General features: G+C 42.7%; 1 protein-coding gene across 5 annotated transcripts in view; it reads left to right on the top strand.

Moving 5' to 3' along the window:
* The window catches only part of LOC102091596 (transmembrane protein 132C), a 167,558-nt gene that overhangs the window by 44,815 nt on the left and 107,014 nt on the right, over positions 1-15,729 (top strand). For 4 of the 5 annotated variants that reach the window (XM_021286273.2, XM_065032798.1, XM_065032797.1 and 1 more), the window contains one exon: positions 3,201-4,089. The exons of the other annotated variant lie outside the window; for it this stretch is intronic. In XM_021286273.2, coding sequence (XP_021141948.1) covers positions 3,329-4,089 — 761 coding nt within the window. In that variant the 5' untranslated portion in view covers positions 3,201-3,328. The remainder of the gene's footprint in view (positions 1-3,200; positions 4,090-15,729) is intronic. 5 annotated transcript variants of the gene reach the window in all.

The following is a 15,729-nucleotide window of genomic DNA, read 5'->3' as shown; positions in this document are numbered from 1 at the left end:
TGTCACACTGGAGCCAGTGATGTGCTTACCAGATGCCTGTTTGGGTTCAGATGAAGTGCTGCAGAAGCGTATGATGCCAGAAGAAGGATTAAAAAGTCACCAGGCTGTTAGAAAGGAGGAATAATGACTTGTAAGCCTTAACTTTTGTTCTTGACTAATACTAGCTTTGCTTGATGGTTCTTAATCTTTTCCATGCTGGACTCCATCTCTGGACAAGCCATAACTCGTTTGCTAATGTAGGAGGGTGAAGCACTTGCTGCCTACTTGTAGGTAGCAGAGTGCCCCCAAAAATGGAACCACGGTCAGTCTGAGGATAATGTGCTACGGCAAAAATCCCAGGAGTTGCAGCAAAACAGCTGTTAAGTTTCAAGCACAGACCCTGATCAACAGCTCTTTGAAATCAGAGGGGTTCACTTGTCTCTGCAGCTCACTGAGTTTATTTCTGTTGTTTGCAGATCGGTTGAAGCCAAAGGTATTCCTTCAGTAGCAATGGTGCCCAATCTAGAGTATCTGTAATGATAGAAACACTTCAGCAAAATATACCTGTGTGCTTAAGTCAATTAATGCTTATGTTCAAGGAAGTGCTTGTATGCTTGCTTCAATTAAAGCTTGTTGCCCTGTAATATTACAAAGCTCTTGGCCTGAGACAAGAGGATGTCTAATAAAGGAATTCTAATCATTTGTCAAGTCAAATTCAATAACCAAACTGACCAGTAAGAAGCTGACTTCTTGTGTAGCAAACCAGGTGTATTTAAAATAATGGTGGCATCTCTCACGGCAATGGTTGCTCTTTGCAAAGGGCTGCAGGGAGGTGACCAAATCTCAGCAGGCTCATCCAGGGCAGGTGAAGGGATTTACAGAGGAAACTGAGACCGAACTGCTACTGTTTCAGTAACCAAGTTCCTATTCTGCTGCTGGGCCACAAGAAATGTGGGCTTTGCTGTTTTCTTGAAAGGTCCATGGTCCCAAGTGGATGTAACCTTAACAGGCTGATATTTTGGTTCAGCTAAGGGGAAATCCATCAGTGCAGGAGAGGTGGCCTTTGTGGATTCCCTTCCAGCAGGATTAACATGTATGCCAAGGGCTGGAGACTTATGGGATTGTAACAGGGTGCTCAACTGATGTTATATTTTAAAGATTAATCTACTTGACAGAAAAGGTCTTGTGCTGGTGTTTTCATTGTCAGGTCTCTTACCTTTTTCTTTGTCTCTTTTTGCCTTTTATTGGGTGTTTTTATTGATTTGGTTGGTTGGGTTTTATTGTCCAGTCATGGCAGTTTGCTCATTTATGAGAACTGGTTCTACCATCCGGTGGTGATGCATAAATTAAACATGAGTCAGCACATGTTAATTTTGTGTTTCAAATTTATGGCTACTGTGTCCTTTGACAGCTTTGTCCCCCCCCCCCCCCCCCCCCATTTAATTTTTTGTGTTTTGTTAATTGCCCAACACCTGCTTTCCAAATCAATTCATTCTCCCAGCACAGTCACTATGTGTACACCCAACACGATTGTAGTGAAGTTGTCTGTCAGCCGGAGTGATTTGGTGTAATGCCACATATTGATTATTTATTACTTGGAAACATTTAGTTAATTTTGACCGCATAATTAGCGTGCTAGCAGCCAGCCGTGCTAGAAGGGCAGTGAATCCTCGAGCTCTGCAGACCTTTGTGAGAAGGCTGGTAAAAGATTCTCTCTCTGTAGGGCTTTTTAGAGACCTTCAGGTGTTCCTGAGTTTCGGATGAATCTGTACATTATGCATTGCCCTTATGGTTGCTGTTCTTTGAAGAGCTGAACTTACACAGAACCTTAAATCCTGACTCTGGGGTTCACCAAGGCCATTGGAACTAACGTATGTCCGAGGGCAAGGGCTATTTTAAAATATTAAAGGCAGTCTAGCACTGGGTGCATTGTCATTCATTTACCTTCTGTACCTATAGTTAATCTCTTTGGTATGAGTTAGAAAGAGACATGAGTAGTATTATGTAATCCACATGTATTTTAACTGTTCTCTATCTACCCTAATTATGTAATAGTTTTTGCCTTTTAACGATATATGCTGTTAATCTTTACAACAGGCAAACAATATCTATGTCAGAAAAAATCTGATTTCAGCTGAAGCTTAAAATTGGCCGATATCTGGTAGTTTCTCTTGTGCGCTTGTTGAAATATTTCTAGCCTCTGATGTGCATCTGTGTTTAAATAGCTTAGAAAGCTGGGGTACTGTTGGTATGGAATTATAGAGGTGTAGACCGTCGTGCTGGAAACAGTAATATGAGTGCAGGTTTCTTGACAGAGGAAGAGAGTGAAATGGTGTGTGTGTCAGTTCTTAGAAAAGCAGTTTCTGCCTTTTGGCTGTGGAACAGAAACTCTTTGATGTCCTGGCCAGTGTTCCTGTGGGGCTGGTGATCAGCCGGCCGTGGGGCCTGGGGTCAGCAGACCGAGCTCAGGAACCGAACACCAAACGTGTGCGGTCACTGAACATGAGGATGGAAAGACAGGAGGGGAGTTTCCAAGTGGGCAGAAAGTTCAGAAGGGGGTGGTGTGACCCGGAAAAGAGTGGGGAAGGTGAGCACACGGGTGCTTTGAAAGACACCCTGTTTACTTACAGAACTGCTTTTGCAAGGCTTTGACTTGGATTTGTGGCCAGTCCCTAAGAGAGCTGGTGTGTGTGAACTTCAGCAGAAGTTTTGTTAGGGAGGCAAGACATTGCATAGGAATGACAAGTAACCTATTTATTTCTCAACCAGGTGATAAGTCAGACTATTCACTGGGTACTTTATGTGTTTGCTGGGCGTGAGTGAAGTGCTGCTGCAGTGCAGTTCAGTTCAGCTGTGTGAAATGGCTATTGGAACAAGAATGTCCACTGCTATGTGAACCCTCCTCTTCTTACTCCCTCTGGGAGGATGAATAAGTGATCATGCTGCTCACAGCCCTTTGTGTGTCACCAGTATGCATGTGTGACAAAATGTTTATTGCAGATAAATGCGAGGTAGCACTAAAGCCTGCTTTATTTTTCGTTTGTGAATGTAATGCAAAAAAAGAATTAGCTATATCTAAACACGTAGCTACATTGTAAATATTTTTTGCATGAAGTAATGCTCTTTCCTACCTTACCAAGTATCTCCACTAAAGTTGTAGTAAATGTCCCTTTGAACCCATAAACATTTGATCTAACTTACACCACCTTTTCTTTTATTAGTGACAGAGTCTCGAGGGGTCTTGGACAATAATCAGAGATTTTCTTCATCACCAACATACCTACCTGTGAGCTATCGGATCTTCAATGCCGAGACATCTTTCTTTCTCAAAGAAGCCAACCAGGACTTTATGCGAAATTCCAGTTTGCAGTCCAGGGTGGAATCATTCTTCCCATATAAAGCCAAGAGACCACCAGTGTTAAATGCCAGCTATGGACCTTTTTCTGTTGAACAAGTTGTTCCCCAGGACCTCATGTTAACTTCTAACTTTTTCGGATCTGCCAACAAGTTCACTTATAACTGGAAACTTCAGGCTTACATAATGAACGACAGAATTTACCCGAGCAAGCCCAAAGTCCAGGTGCTGTTCTACATCGTGGGCAGGGACTGGGATGACTACAGCAGCACAGAACGGCTGCCCTGCCTGCGCGTGTTCGCTTTCCGAGAGACGCGGGAAGTCAGAGGCAGCTGCCGCCTCCAGGGGGATCTGGGCTTGTGTGTGGCGGAGCTGGAGCTCCTGCCAAGCTGGTTTAACCCCCCCACGGTTGTCACGGGCCGTAAGAAGCCACCAGATCAGTTTGAAGGGAGCCCTGTGGAGCTTTACTATACTATTCAACCGGGAGATGAGAAGGGAGAGTGTACCGCTGAGGATATAAGGAAAGGAAATGCTATCCGGCCGGGAAAAGATGGCATGGATGAAACCATGTCCCACTTGCAGAGGATTGGATCCGTCAGCCTCTACCGAGGCCAGGAGACTTCCCAGCTAACGGAGCTACGGCTGGATACTAATGTTGTTGTCTGGTTGCCCTCAAAGCCTGTCAAACAAGGAGAGGTTGTGAATGTTTATGTGACAATTGCCAACAATTCCACAGTGGATCAGTTCATCCTCAGGTATGGCAGGTTGGGTTTGCACGTTTCTAATGTGGTAGCACACAGGGATGTTGGGGACATAGGATGAATCTCACCCAATTTGAAATTAATCTACACTGAAGGTTGCTCCTAGTTGCTCAAATACTTTATTTTCTCCCCTGAATGCTGTCAGGAGGATTGAAAGCCTCCATCGTTAGAAGGCTTTTAACATGTGTACCATGCCATTTATGACATGCCTACATTGTACAACAATGTACAAAACACAGCAATTTGCTGCTGTAGTGAACCTATTTCTGCACAGTGACAGACAGTAAGGCACCAGAAAAGTTCTCTGCTTTACAGGGCTCTTAAACTCAGGTTTTTATTGCACAGGCATGGAGTTTAAATGGAGCACAATTTCAATTACCTGCTTTTCCTAAGTGCTCTGGCAGTGCTTTGCTTCTCCCACACAGAGCAGTTTTGTGATGAGCGCTCTTTAGGGAGGGGTTTAACTATCTACTTGTATTTAAGTACCAACATGTATACCCTGTAAAATAAAGTCTAATGTGTTTGACGTAGCTATTAGAAGTTTTGGACAGGAGCGATGAATACAGGACCTGGGAACACAAGAACTGCCTTACTGGGTCACAGCACTTTCCTTTTATTTTCTTCTTTAGCAGTTTCCCTACTGATCAGATGAAAATCCTTTGAGGGTGACAAAGACTGGGGAACTTCTTAATCACCAAAATATTTGATGTATCTTTTTTTTTTCTTGTTACCAGGCTTTAAATTCAAGGGAAATTTCCACGGTGATAAGCAACAATTGCTCTTTAAAGCCTCAGGGAATCAAGAGTTTCCCAAAAGATTCCGCACATGAAAGTATTTATTTCTAAGGCTTATATGAATTAGATTAATACATAGTTGACAACTACCGAGGAGAATAACCTTTAGAACAGGAAGTGTCGCTTGACAGATAAAAGGCTTTTATATTTTAAAAAGGGGGATTTTAGTCATCCTGGAATGGTTCAGATGTCTGCAGCTTTGGTTAACTTGGTGAGATAATCTGCCAGACACCTGTTTACTGAGTGAAAGCTTGATTAGAGAAGTCTTTTCTGATGCTGTTGCTTATCTTTTACTGAAAATCCTTTTTCACAAAGCAGCAGCAACAGAATGCTTTTCCACATAACAAGCATCGCTGTGGTGAAAGAAAAAATCCAAAAGCAGTAGAGGGGATCACCATTTGAAGGTCCGGGTCCCAGTCTTTATTTTGCTGAGAAGCGAGTTGAAGATAAACAAGACGGTTGAAATCTGGCGAGGTATTTCTTTGCTTAGGAATTAATCTGCCTGCCTAGGCAAGGATATCATTTGCATGCTGAGAGGTGCAATAGTAGAGATTGTACTGTGGCACATCAGTAGTTGCTCTTATGGACAAAATTGATTTGCTTTGGTTTTGAGAACAGGTGACTGAAGTATTTGAAGTAAATAGTCTGACACTTGTTTGTTTTGGTAATTCTGTGTTATCACAAATACAGAGTTCAGACCATGTTTTCTTGCTGAAATACCCTTTTGGTGCAAAGAGGATTTGCATTTTTTTTTGCTTAAAATTACTTTGAACCAGACACAAGAACACAAGAGGCTGAAGAGAACAAGATTTTGTTAAATGGTTTTTGTGTGCTTCCAGTGTGGATGGGCAGTAGTTGTTGTCTTGATGTTTTATAGGGCTGACTCACATTCTAAAAATCAGCACTGTTTGTGCTTCTTCTCCGCAACAAAAGGCAAGAAAATTGATGCGAGATATTCCAAAGCAGTCTTGGTTTTGAAAACTGTCTTGTCAGGCATATTATCCTCTTTGTCTACCAAAGATGCTGATCTGTGCAGTTAAGGCATCAGGTGGAAGCATTGCTGAAGGTGTACAGGATGCTCATGCCATGTGAAAGAGGAGGAGGTGGTTTGAATTTCTGGTGCTGCAATGGGAAGGGACAGCGGAGACCCACTAGTGAGAGTCTGGTGCTGCTGCCCCTCGAGCCATGAACTGGGTGGCCCACTCTGTCCACCGAGAAGGTTTCTCCTGTGGCTTTACTGGTGCGGTACTGCGGAAGGGCTGGCAAAGCCAAGTCAAGCTGTGGTCTCCAGTGGAACTTCCCTAGGTGTGACAGAGCAAGGAATTTGACCCTGGAATCTATGAAGTGCTTGTGTCTTACAGGGAAAAAAAAGCCAAACCAAACCAATGCAGCAGCCAGGGAGCATATGCTGGATCTGCCTGGGGGCTCCTTTAGCCTTTTCTGTGGCCATTTGCCTGGTCAGATAGAGGACTGTATGCCCTCGGACTCATGGGTTCCTGGCAGAACAATCCCAACATCCTATGACATGTATTCACATTTAATCATCCTACAGAAGAACACATCACACATTATCCCCAGGCATAGTGGGTTTGTTTATTTTCTGCTTCTTGTATATTATTCATTGAGGTATTGCAGCATCCAGTGCTGAAGCAAACAGCATGTGATCATTGCTTTGGGCGGGGGGGGGGGAATAACAGCTACAAATCTTCTCTGGGAAAAGGAAAATGGACTGGTTAAATGACCTCATATCCACAAATCATTGCAATTGAAACTGTGTTCGTGTGTCTTAATTCACAATCCTGTTACTGTATCTATAAATTTATCAGCCCTGGAACATCAGTGAAGTCAAAGAGACTATTAAGACAGGGATTGAGGTGAACTAAGCACGGTTGTACATTTATGCAGTAGGAGCAATGTCTGAATAAACGCAGACCTTCCTTTCTTGCACCTGGTCAGCACAGGGCTGTTATGAAAGTGGTTCAAACAATGCTGGTAGGTTATAGGAGACAGGTTCAGTTCGCAGCCCTGTTCCTGTCCTGCTGAGTCCCCTCTGGTAAGTCTTTATAGGCACTTTATACGTGCAACATAGAAAATGTGAACAGTTGGTCAGCAACAGCAACAGTTGGTCACTGTCAGGAGTGCGAAGCCCGTTTCAGTTCTGTTCCGAAAAGACTTTGACTTCCTTTGATGGAAGGAGTTTCAGGTTTGCCATATATTATCAACAGTAATATGGATGGGAAAATCTTGATAAGAGCTGAAGAAATAGAGATCATTTAGGTCTTCTGTGCACTTCCCAGAGCTGTTGTAAATTAACACTACTGGCTTCAGCAGAGCTCCCATGATTGTTGCCTCACCAATTGGTATGTACACAAGCTCTTCTATTCTAACAATCCTTAGGGCAAGACCCTGTTCTTGAATGCTTTTAGGAGCTGCCCTCCCAGCCAGCAGGCTACAAATATGGGCAAAATCATAACCATACTGAAACCAAGCTTTTCTGATGAGCTTAACTTTCAGAAAGGAACCTGAAGGTGTGTGTGTATGCTGAGATATTTGAAGGTCAATAGGAAGCTGGCTACTTGATGTCTGTTTGTAGTACTGGGGATCTGGTGAGCAGCTTTGGAAAGGTTGGCCTGTGTGCATTGCTGTGTTTGTGCAGTACCTCTAAATACTTTTCCAGATACTGCACCATTAAAGGATCCTTCCATCTGTTTTTCATGGTGGGACGTGCTGCGTTTGATCTGGCAGAGCACTGTACAGCACAAGGCCAAAGCAAAAGGTGTGGGAGTACTGAGTGTTTTCTGTTACTCTGCTGGGCAGCAGCTAATCTCTAACTCCCTCTAGAAGGTGCTGAACCACCAGATAACCTGATTTACAGAAGGTATTGAGCAGGATAAGTAAAGAGAAAAGGGGATTAAGCTGTTATCTGTCCTGATTAGAGAAAAGAGGTGAAAAACAGTGGTACTATTTTTCCCCTCGGGCTCCTTATTACAGATTTTGCAGTTCAGCTCACCGCACCTGAAGGGGATGTAGGCTGTAAACAGTGTTACTGAATTACCTTTGTCCAGCAAACAAATCAACCCAAGACAATGGATAATTAGTAGTGATAATAAATCTACAGACTGGGGGAAGGATAAAGGATAAATGCAGTGAGGAAAGCTATTAAACCCATCAGCTGAGGCAGCTTTATATGTTAGTTCCTAATGAGTATTGACAGCAGTGCTGTGTTAGGTGGTACTGAGAGCAGCTAAAAACCTGGAGGAAGTTGCACACAGAGCAGCACTACAGAACAGCCATGGCTGGGAAACCACATCTGGACTTGTGTGCTTCAGGCTTGTATGTTTGAGAATGGTCCCCAGTATGTTGCTTGGGAAAGTAGAAAGAATTGATGGGGGGGCAGCTGTAGGGGGAGACCATAAATGGAAGAGAACAAAACTATTGCATCAGCAGTCAGCCAGAGAATTGCTATCAATGCTGCTTCGAGTGCTGGAGCTGAAGGTTTTGGTTAACTTTTTGGCAAGTGCATGTGCATATCTGAGTTTTGGAAACTTTACATTGAGGCATCTTGTTGAAATCCCCTCTTGCAAGCAGTTTCCCTTCCCATCCCCTTTAGTCTTGGCAAACCAGTGGAGTCACTCTTGGCTGCTTTTCCGGATACGCTGCAGCACGTGTTGCTAAATGCTCACTGTTGTCTCTGGCTCTTCTCCTTGTGTGTTGAGATGCTGCTCTGAGGAGCATCGTGTCTCCTGCTGGATTCCGCCCTGCCCGACCTTTGCAAAAGCCTGTGCGTGTGCAAGGCTGGTTAAAGATGAGATAAGGCACCTTCATTTAATTTCTGTTTAGACTATTAGCCACTTGTGTGACTCAGGTTACAACAGTTAATTAAATCCTTGGTTACTTGCCTAATTAGAAACAATGGTCGCTCATTAAAAGATCATACCATGAAAACCTCAGTCCTCCCAAACCAGCAGTAGGGAGGAAAATTTCATTCTACTGGGATTGTATTTCTAGTTGAACCAAGAGAAGGTTTTTCGGGCTGTCTGAAAAAGGCTGTGATCTGATGCATTAGGGACTCTCCCGGGAACTCTCAGTGTGATTATCTGACAAGCTGGTGGGTTCCAAGGCCCCTGTAAGCAAGAAAGCGTGTGCGCCTGTAGGTCTGAATGGAAATGAGTATCCCTGAGAAACTGTATGACTATTTAAAACCTGCTGCATCTGTTAAAGCTATAAAAGCATCAGTGACTTGGTGGAACGATATGGGGAGGGACATCAGCAAATCATAGCCCAGGGCTTGCAGGGGTGGATTTGGGACGCGGTGGAAGTATGGGGAGTAGTCCAAGAGTAGCTACCTGACCTAGTAGAACTGTAAAACCTGTTGGTTTTATCCGTATTGTTTTACCGGTGCTTGTGGGGCTCATTATTTAAGGCAGAAACTGTCAGGTTATCTGAAGTTTGTTTCGGCAGACCACCGCTCTGCACCACTGACAGCACACGCACAAAGAACTTAAAATTCTTTGTATGTTCTTATGGCACTTTGCAGTTAAAACTTCAACAGAAGTTGTGGGGATGGTGGGAAGTGCTGCTCTGCCCTTAAGAGTTAATTTCTACAGAATGACGAGCTTGTCTGTTAAATAGAAAGCGTTTGACTCTGATTTTTGTCAAGGTTTCCTTTGGGACCCCATTGGGGTGCTTTGTACTTCCCTGAAATCCCGCCCTGCCCTGTGTGTGCTGTCTCTTGAGAGATGTGCGCTGGTTTGTGTAGTATTGAAAATTGCTTTTCTGTAGACTTTTAATGCACAGCAAAGCTGATTAATTCATAGTTTAGATGAGACTGTGTTGAAAAAGAAATTCACCATCTTTTGTGCGTTGCGTGGTTCCTGGTGTGTTACAAAATGTCTCTATTAGCAAAGTTGCCAGGGGGTTAATTTGCAGTAAGAGTCTAATCATCTCCAACATCATCATTTCAGGTTTTCATGTTGCTGTTTAGATCAGCAAGACTAAAGAAGATTTGAGCGATAGCACGTATCTTAGGAAAGAAGAAAAACAGGGGGAAGCATTTCAGACATAGCCCTCTGTGTTATCAGCTGTCGGGCTGCTTAAAGATATTTGCTTTGTCTTACAAGCTCTGGCTCTAAGATATGAGCCCTGATTTCCAAAGTGCTATGAGACTGAGTTCTTTGTGTATAAGAGACAGACTCATTAAAGGGAATATGTGGTACTGACACACTGAAGTCTAGAGCGTGATTCTTCAACCTCCCCGATTAGTAGTTGAGCAGAACACACAAATAGTTGTAGATTGTGACTCACCGCTTGGTTTTGCAGGTTCCTGACGTACTAGACTGTCAAGTCATGCTTAATCTTTTGCTTGCCCGTGGGTGCTGGGAAGGCAGTTCAGCCCTACAGGTGATCAGTAGGGCACTAATGTTGTTGCTGACCAGCCTAAGCGGGTTCTTTATTTGGCATATTGGACATTTTTGGGTCCTGTTTTGAGGAAACCGAACTTTCCTGTGGATTGCATGGCTGCTTACTCAGGATGCTGAGCTTTGCTATAGCTTTTAATAAATGAGGTGCTGTGATGCTAACTGCTGGAGTCGCTAAGTCACTTGATGTGCCTCATCTCAGTGGGTTTTTGTAATACCACCAGTAGCAACACAAAAATTTTTCTGCTCTGTTACGTGTAGCTTAGAAAAAGCCCTGATGGTATGGAGAGCTTGTCCTATGGAGGGGGAAAAGAGCCTTTCAATTAGGAACATACCCAAATTTAGTCCTGTTGAAAGTAATGAGAATATTCACAGGCTTCAGGCTGCTTTTTATCCCTCTGGATTTGAGACATTTGTGAGAGGCCACGTTAACACCAGCTTCTGCTCTCTCTTCTGTAGCAGCCTGATGACAGTTTTCCAGTAGAATGGCATGACCAAACCTTTTTTCGGTATGTGCTTAATTTCTGTCATTTTATGATAACAATAGTGGGCAGTGTACACTTAGATGTATTCTAATATTGTTTTCAGAGACAGTAGATGATGAGAGGATGTTGTTAAAGTTGTAATTCATTTGTCTGCTCAGTGTGAAGAGGACAGAGCAGAGGGGCTCACGGCACATCCAGGAGCGGAGTGGGGGGTGTTGGAGTCGGCTGTAGTGTCAGGAGGGTCACACAGCCTTGCAGGTGACGTTGTGGCAACATTCACGGAGATGACTTGGATCCTTGACCCTGGGCTTTGAGTTTCTGGTGGGAACCGCTGTGCTTGTGATGCCACGTGGAAGTGGTGAGTCCAGAGCTAATGAGCTCAATGCACACTGGTCTCTGAAGGGCAGTGACAGCGACCTCGTGGCCAAGGTCCCTTAGGGTCTGAGTTACTTGACATTGAGCTTCAAAGCAATTCCCCAGTGACTTCTGTGGTGAAGTGTTAGTATCTTAAATCAAGCAGTTCAAAGACCTAGAAAGGATATTGCAGGCAGCAGTCTAGCCTGGGCAGAAATCTATGAACATGATGTGTAATCTCAATTTTTTAAGATCCCAGAGTACTGCTTAAGGATTTTTCTCTTATCTGTCTGAGATAATGCTATTGTAATTAGCACTGGGCAGAAATATTGATATAGCTGAGTAAAGATTTTATCAGCTGGCTGTAGACAGTGACAGCTGGTTTATTGTAATATTTTCTGAAAGATCTTTAAAGAAGTCCTGCATAGTTGCTTGGAAATTATTATGTCTCATCTCTCGTGTTACTAAAGTGTGGCTGTGCTGTCATCTATAGTTTGTATTCTTTAATTTTCATAGCATCTCAGGTGATGGGTGCTTTGCCCATTGCTATGGTAACAGCTGTTTTTATTTCTTTCTCAAAGCAAACATAGACATTAAACTCACTGTGACATGTTCTTTTTATTCATTGTGTACACGTAATGGATGCCATAGCTGTGCAAATATGTCATGATTGTAGTGGATGGAGAGCAATAAACCAAAAGTCTAGCGCCTTTGTATATAACTAGTTTTGCCTTCCAATATGCATAATTTTATGTCAGCTGCTTCAACTCTGTTTTTACTCCTACCCATGTTTAATTAGATTTCAAATACTTCAGGGTGGGAACAGTCCCTGACGGTATGTTGATGAGTGCTTAAGGGAAATGGGATCTAATAGCAGACTAACTTTGGTTTTGCTCTTTAACAGCTCCATTTTGAAGTTGAATTGATCTCATGAACTTTTGGCAGTTGTACAAAATCCCTCTTAACTTTTTTCTGAACAGTAACGATGGGGGTAGCGGTTCTTCTCCTGTGTTCTTACCTCTGTTACACCCAGATGTCTCATGAAAAGCTGTGTGAAGCTCTGGTCGCTCCAGTCTGCTCCACGAGCTTCTGCTGCCCAGTTCCCTTGGGATTGTGGTTTCTCAAAGTTTCCTTATGCAAGAGTTTTCTAACATTCTCCCTGCTCCATATCACAGTTATCTGATAAATGCAGCAATTTTTTCTGTTCCGAGTAAAAATATATATATATATATATATATATATATATATATATATATATAAAAATTTTATCTATAAGAAGGTGATTGCATGTTCTGTGTTATATTCTATATGCTTTTAGAGTGACTGAGGTGAAACTGCATTAAATATTATTAACAGCCCTCTTAGGTTCATCTGTGTTAACTGTTACAGGCATTTCCCATGAGGGAATGACTCCGTACCACCTTGCACTAAAATCGAGCGCAGTTTAGTCTGATAGAGCATTACATTGGCAGTGAGGACATTAAAAATGCTGTGCGTGGACAGAAGTGTTGGCAGGATCAAAGCTGTAGCCCCAGTTCTGCAAAAAGACCATTAATGCACTAAACTGTATGTGCTGTGACCAAAGTTAAACATGTGCAGGAACTTGAAAAATCAAGATCATGCTTTATGCAATGCTTTTTAATCCTGCAGATGGGAATGTGCTATGTGCTGCAAGGAATATTGTTGAAAGGGGTCTAATTGCTTACCCTTTTGATATGAATCAAATGATAATTTCCTACATCAGCAGAGCTTATTTCAAAGTAAGAAATCATATAGTTAGCTAGATTTTAAACATTACTGCTTATTCCCATTTGGGGATAATACTCTTCTCTTCCCTGTTAGTAAAGCTGATAGCAGAAGGTGTCATTTTTGGGGATGCCCTGCCCAATGTTGTGCAGTAGACATTGAGGTAAGAGGGCTCAATAAAAAGTCACAAGAGCTCTCTTGTTCTCATAGTGCTAAATGAGTGAGTCATGGTGAGATCTTGCCTGGATGTAAGAGCGATCCCTGGGAATGGGAAATGGTCAAGAACTTCTTGTTCTAGGAAGCTCCGATTGTTCCAAAGGCAATGGTTGTCCTGTTGTGTTGTGTAATTATATCCGCCTCCACATATCCTATTGCTGTTCATTTCTATTATGTCTTTTTATTTAAGTCCTGGCTGTTCAAGGAGGAAACTTAACATTTGAACTTGATTGATGGCAAGAGCAAGTGAACATCCGTGCATCCTTCCCTGCTCAAAAAAGTCTCAATAGATAAGGAATGTTACTTTGATATTTGTTTAAATGGTGCTTAAGAAGCCCCCTGGGCTTGGATACATTGGCTCTATGATTTGCCTTTTTGCCAAATACTCAATTGATTCAGAGTCAGAAACACAAAGGAAGAGGAGGGAAAAACACAAGAGGAATTGTAGTAATTGAGTCTTTACAAACATAAGAAAATGAATCGGTCATATTAAAAATCACAGTTGCTACTGAAATATACATGTACTCAAGTGTTTGTTTAATGGGAACTGTTTTTATCTGTCATTGCTGTTTTCTGTAAATACAAAAAGTGCTGGGACTATAACACTGAAACCACTCACAACAGACCTGGTGATCCTTCAGAGAGGGGTCCTGACTCTTCCGTGCAAGTAAGCGAAGACTTAAGAGGAAAAAAAAAGTGTGTGCTAGGTGTTTTTTCTCTCCTATCATTGCACAAGATTTAGTTGCAAATTCAGTCCTTGACCTACCTAAATACAAGGACTGGTTGAGGCCACCACAGCCAGCTGCTCGATTGCCTCCAGGACAGCAGGATTTATAACCCTGTCCCCCGTGCGCCGTGGAGAGGAGCTGGAGATGCTCGGGCAGCACCTCCCGGCCCCCGTGCAGCTCTGTGGAAGGACACACATCTGTCACAGCCAAAGGGCCTCCAGGAGCTGCTGCTGTGGGTCATCTCGGCCACCACTGTCACCATGAACAGCAGCTGTCAACCAGCAGGTCCTCAAACTTTGCGCTCCTGCAATGTAGATAGACACATTCATGCTGCCAGCGGACTTTGGATCAGTTAGTAACTGCTGCCTAGCATTAGTATTTCTGCATGCTGAGAGATTGCTTTTGGTGTCTGGGGAATTTATTTCCCTTTTGAGCACAGTCACAGCAAAGTTTGATTTGTACCTGTTTTTAAGTGCATGCTTTAGCATACAAAATCCAGTGCATCCTTTTGTAGAGCCAAGCGGACTGTTGTTTTCTTGTTTGATTTGGCTGCTCTTGCTTCATCTGGAGCTGTGCCAGAAACATGAATATTCATGACACTGTTAAACAAGATTTTTATTGAAAACAAAAAATGGATCTGAAGTCTTTCATTTGTCATTCGGAACTCAGCTGGTGAAAGCCCTGTGAACAGGAACATTTATCAGTGAGGTTTTCTTGGGTTTTTCTGCTTTTGTTTGCTTATTGAATGAAAATTCATTAGGGCCAAAGAGTAGATGAGTCACCAGTAAGCCTACTCTTAAGATATATCTTAATACAATATGAATATAATATAGATGGAATATATGAATTAAGTTGTGCTGTTTTATATATCACAGCTTAAGTGTAAAATACTTTAACAAGTATTGAGCCTCAAGTAAGTTTGTAGAATCAGAGAACAGACCTAGCAGGGTTAACAAAAGCTGATGGCTTTTTCCAGGGCCAGTGTTCATATCTGACACCTGTCTGCTGAGCATCTTGCCTGTCCTGCATTCAGAGGTCATCATCATTCCCAAATGATGCTGTTTGTTGAGATGACAGTGTCATTAGATGGAAAGTCGAGTGTTCAGCCCCCAGTCTTGGTGGTACCAGGAGCTCCTGCTGCTCTGAGTGACCCTACTCAGGTCAGCAGGGATGGAAGAGGACTTGTTGTAGTTCCTTCCTAGGCTGTGATCTTCTGGACACCACTTGTGCCTTCACCCATCTCAGACCTGAATGCTGAGTCTTTGTGCAACAGCTGCATGGAGGATAAATGTATTTCCTCTGTGTTTGTCTATAGGTGGAAGAGGAGAAAGTGGGAAGACTAGAAGAGCAATATAAGCACAAGGTAGAGTTCTCTTGCAGCCTCTGGCCTGTAGGAGAAATTAAATAAGCTTTCCTTTTAGATGACACATGTAACTGATTTTAGATATCCATTCTCATTTATTTTGCAAGGTGAAATTCTCCTGGGAGCTACATGTTTTATCCCGCAAAGCAGATTAGGTAGTACCTTTTCCTTCCATGCACTTCATTGAGGAGAACGGTGTCAGAAGACAAATGTCTTGATGTGTTTGTACTGTGTCAGGTGTGATGAGACTTGGACACTGACTGGGACCTTTTTTGCTCTGTTAGAATTTTTTTAAAATTATTTATACAGTCAATCCTGTGTTTCCATGATGTATTTGTACTTCAATATTCTGGTTCCCCTCATCAGAACATGCTCTTGTGAACTTTGTTGAAATGCCTGTTATAACAAGGTGTTTGTTTCCTCTAGAAATACTTTTCACATATGTTCATTTTAGAAACTGAAATTGCCAGGTGTGGCCTTTCCATGCTGACAAAACTCTAAACAGATAAAGTGTTGAAGATGGAGGAAAAA

Source organism: Columba livia, chromosome 17 (assembly GCF_036013475.1).
Source record: "Columba livia isolate bColLiv1 breed racing homer chromosome 17, bColLiv1.pat.W.v2, whole genome shotgun sequence".
Lineage (NCBI taxonomy): Eukaryota > Metazoa > Chordata > Aves > Columbiformes > Columbidae > Columba > Columba livia.
This window is presented reverse-complemented; position numbering and strand designations above follow the sequence as displayed.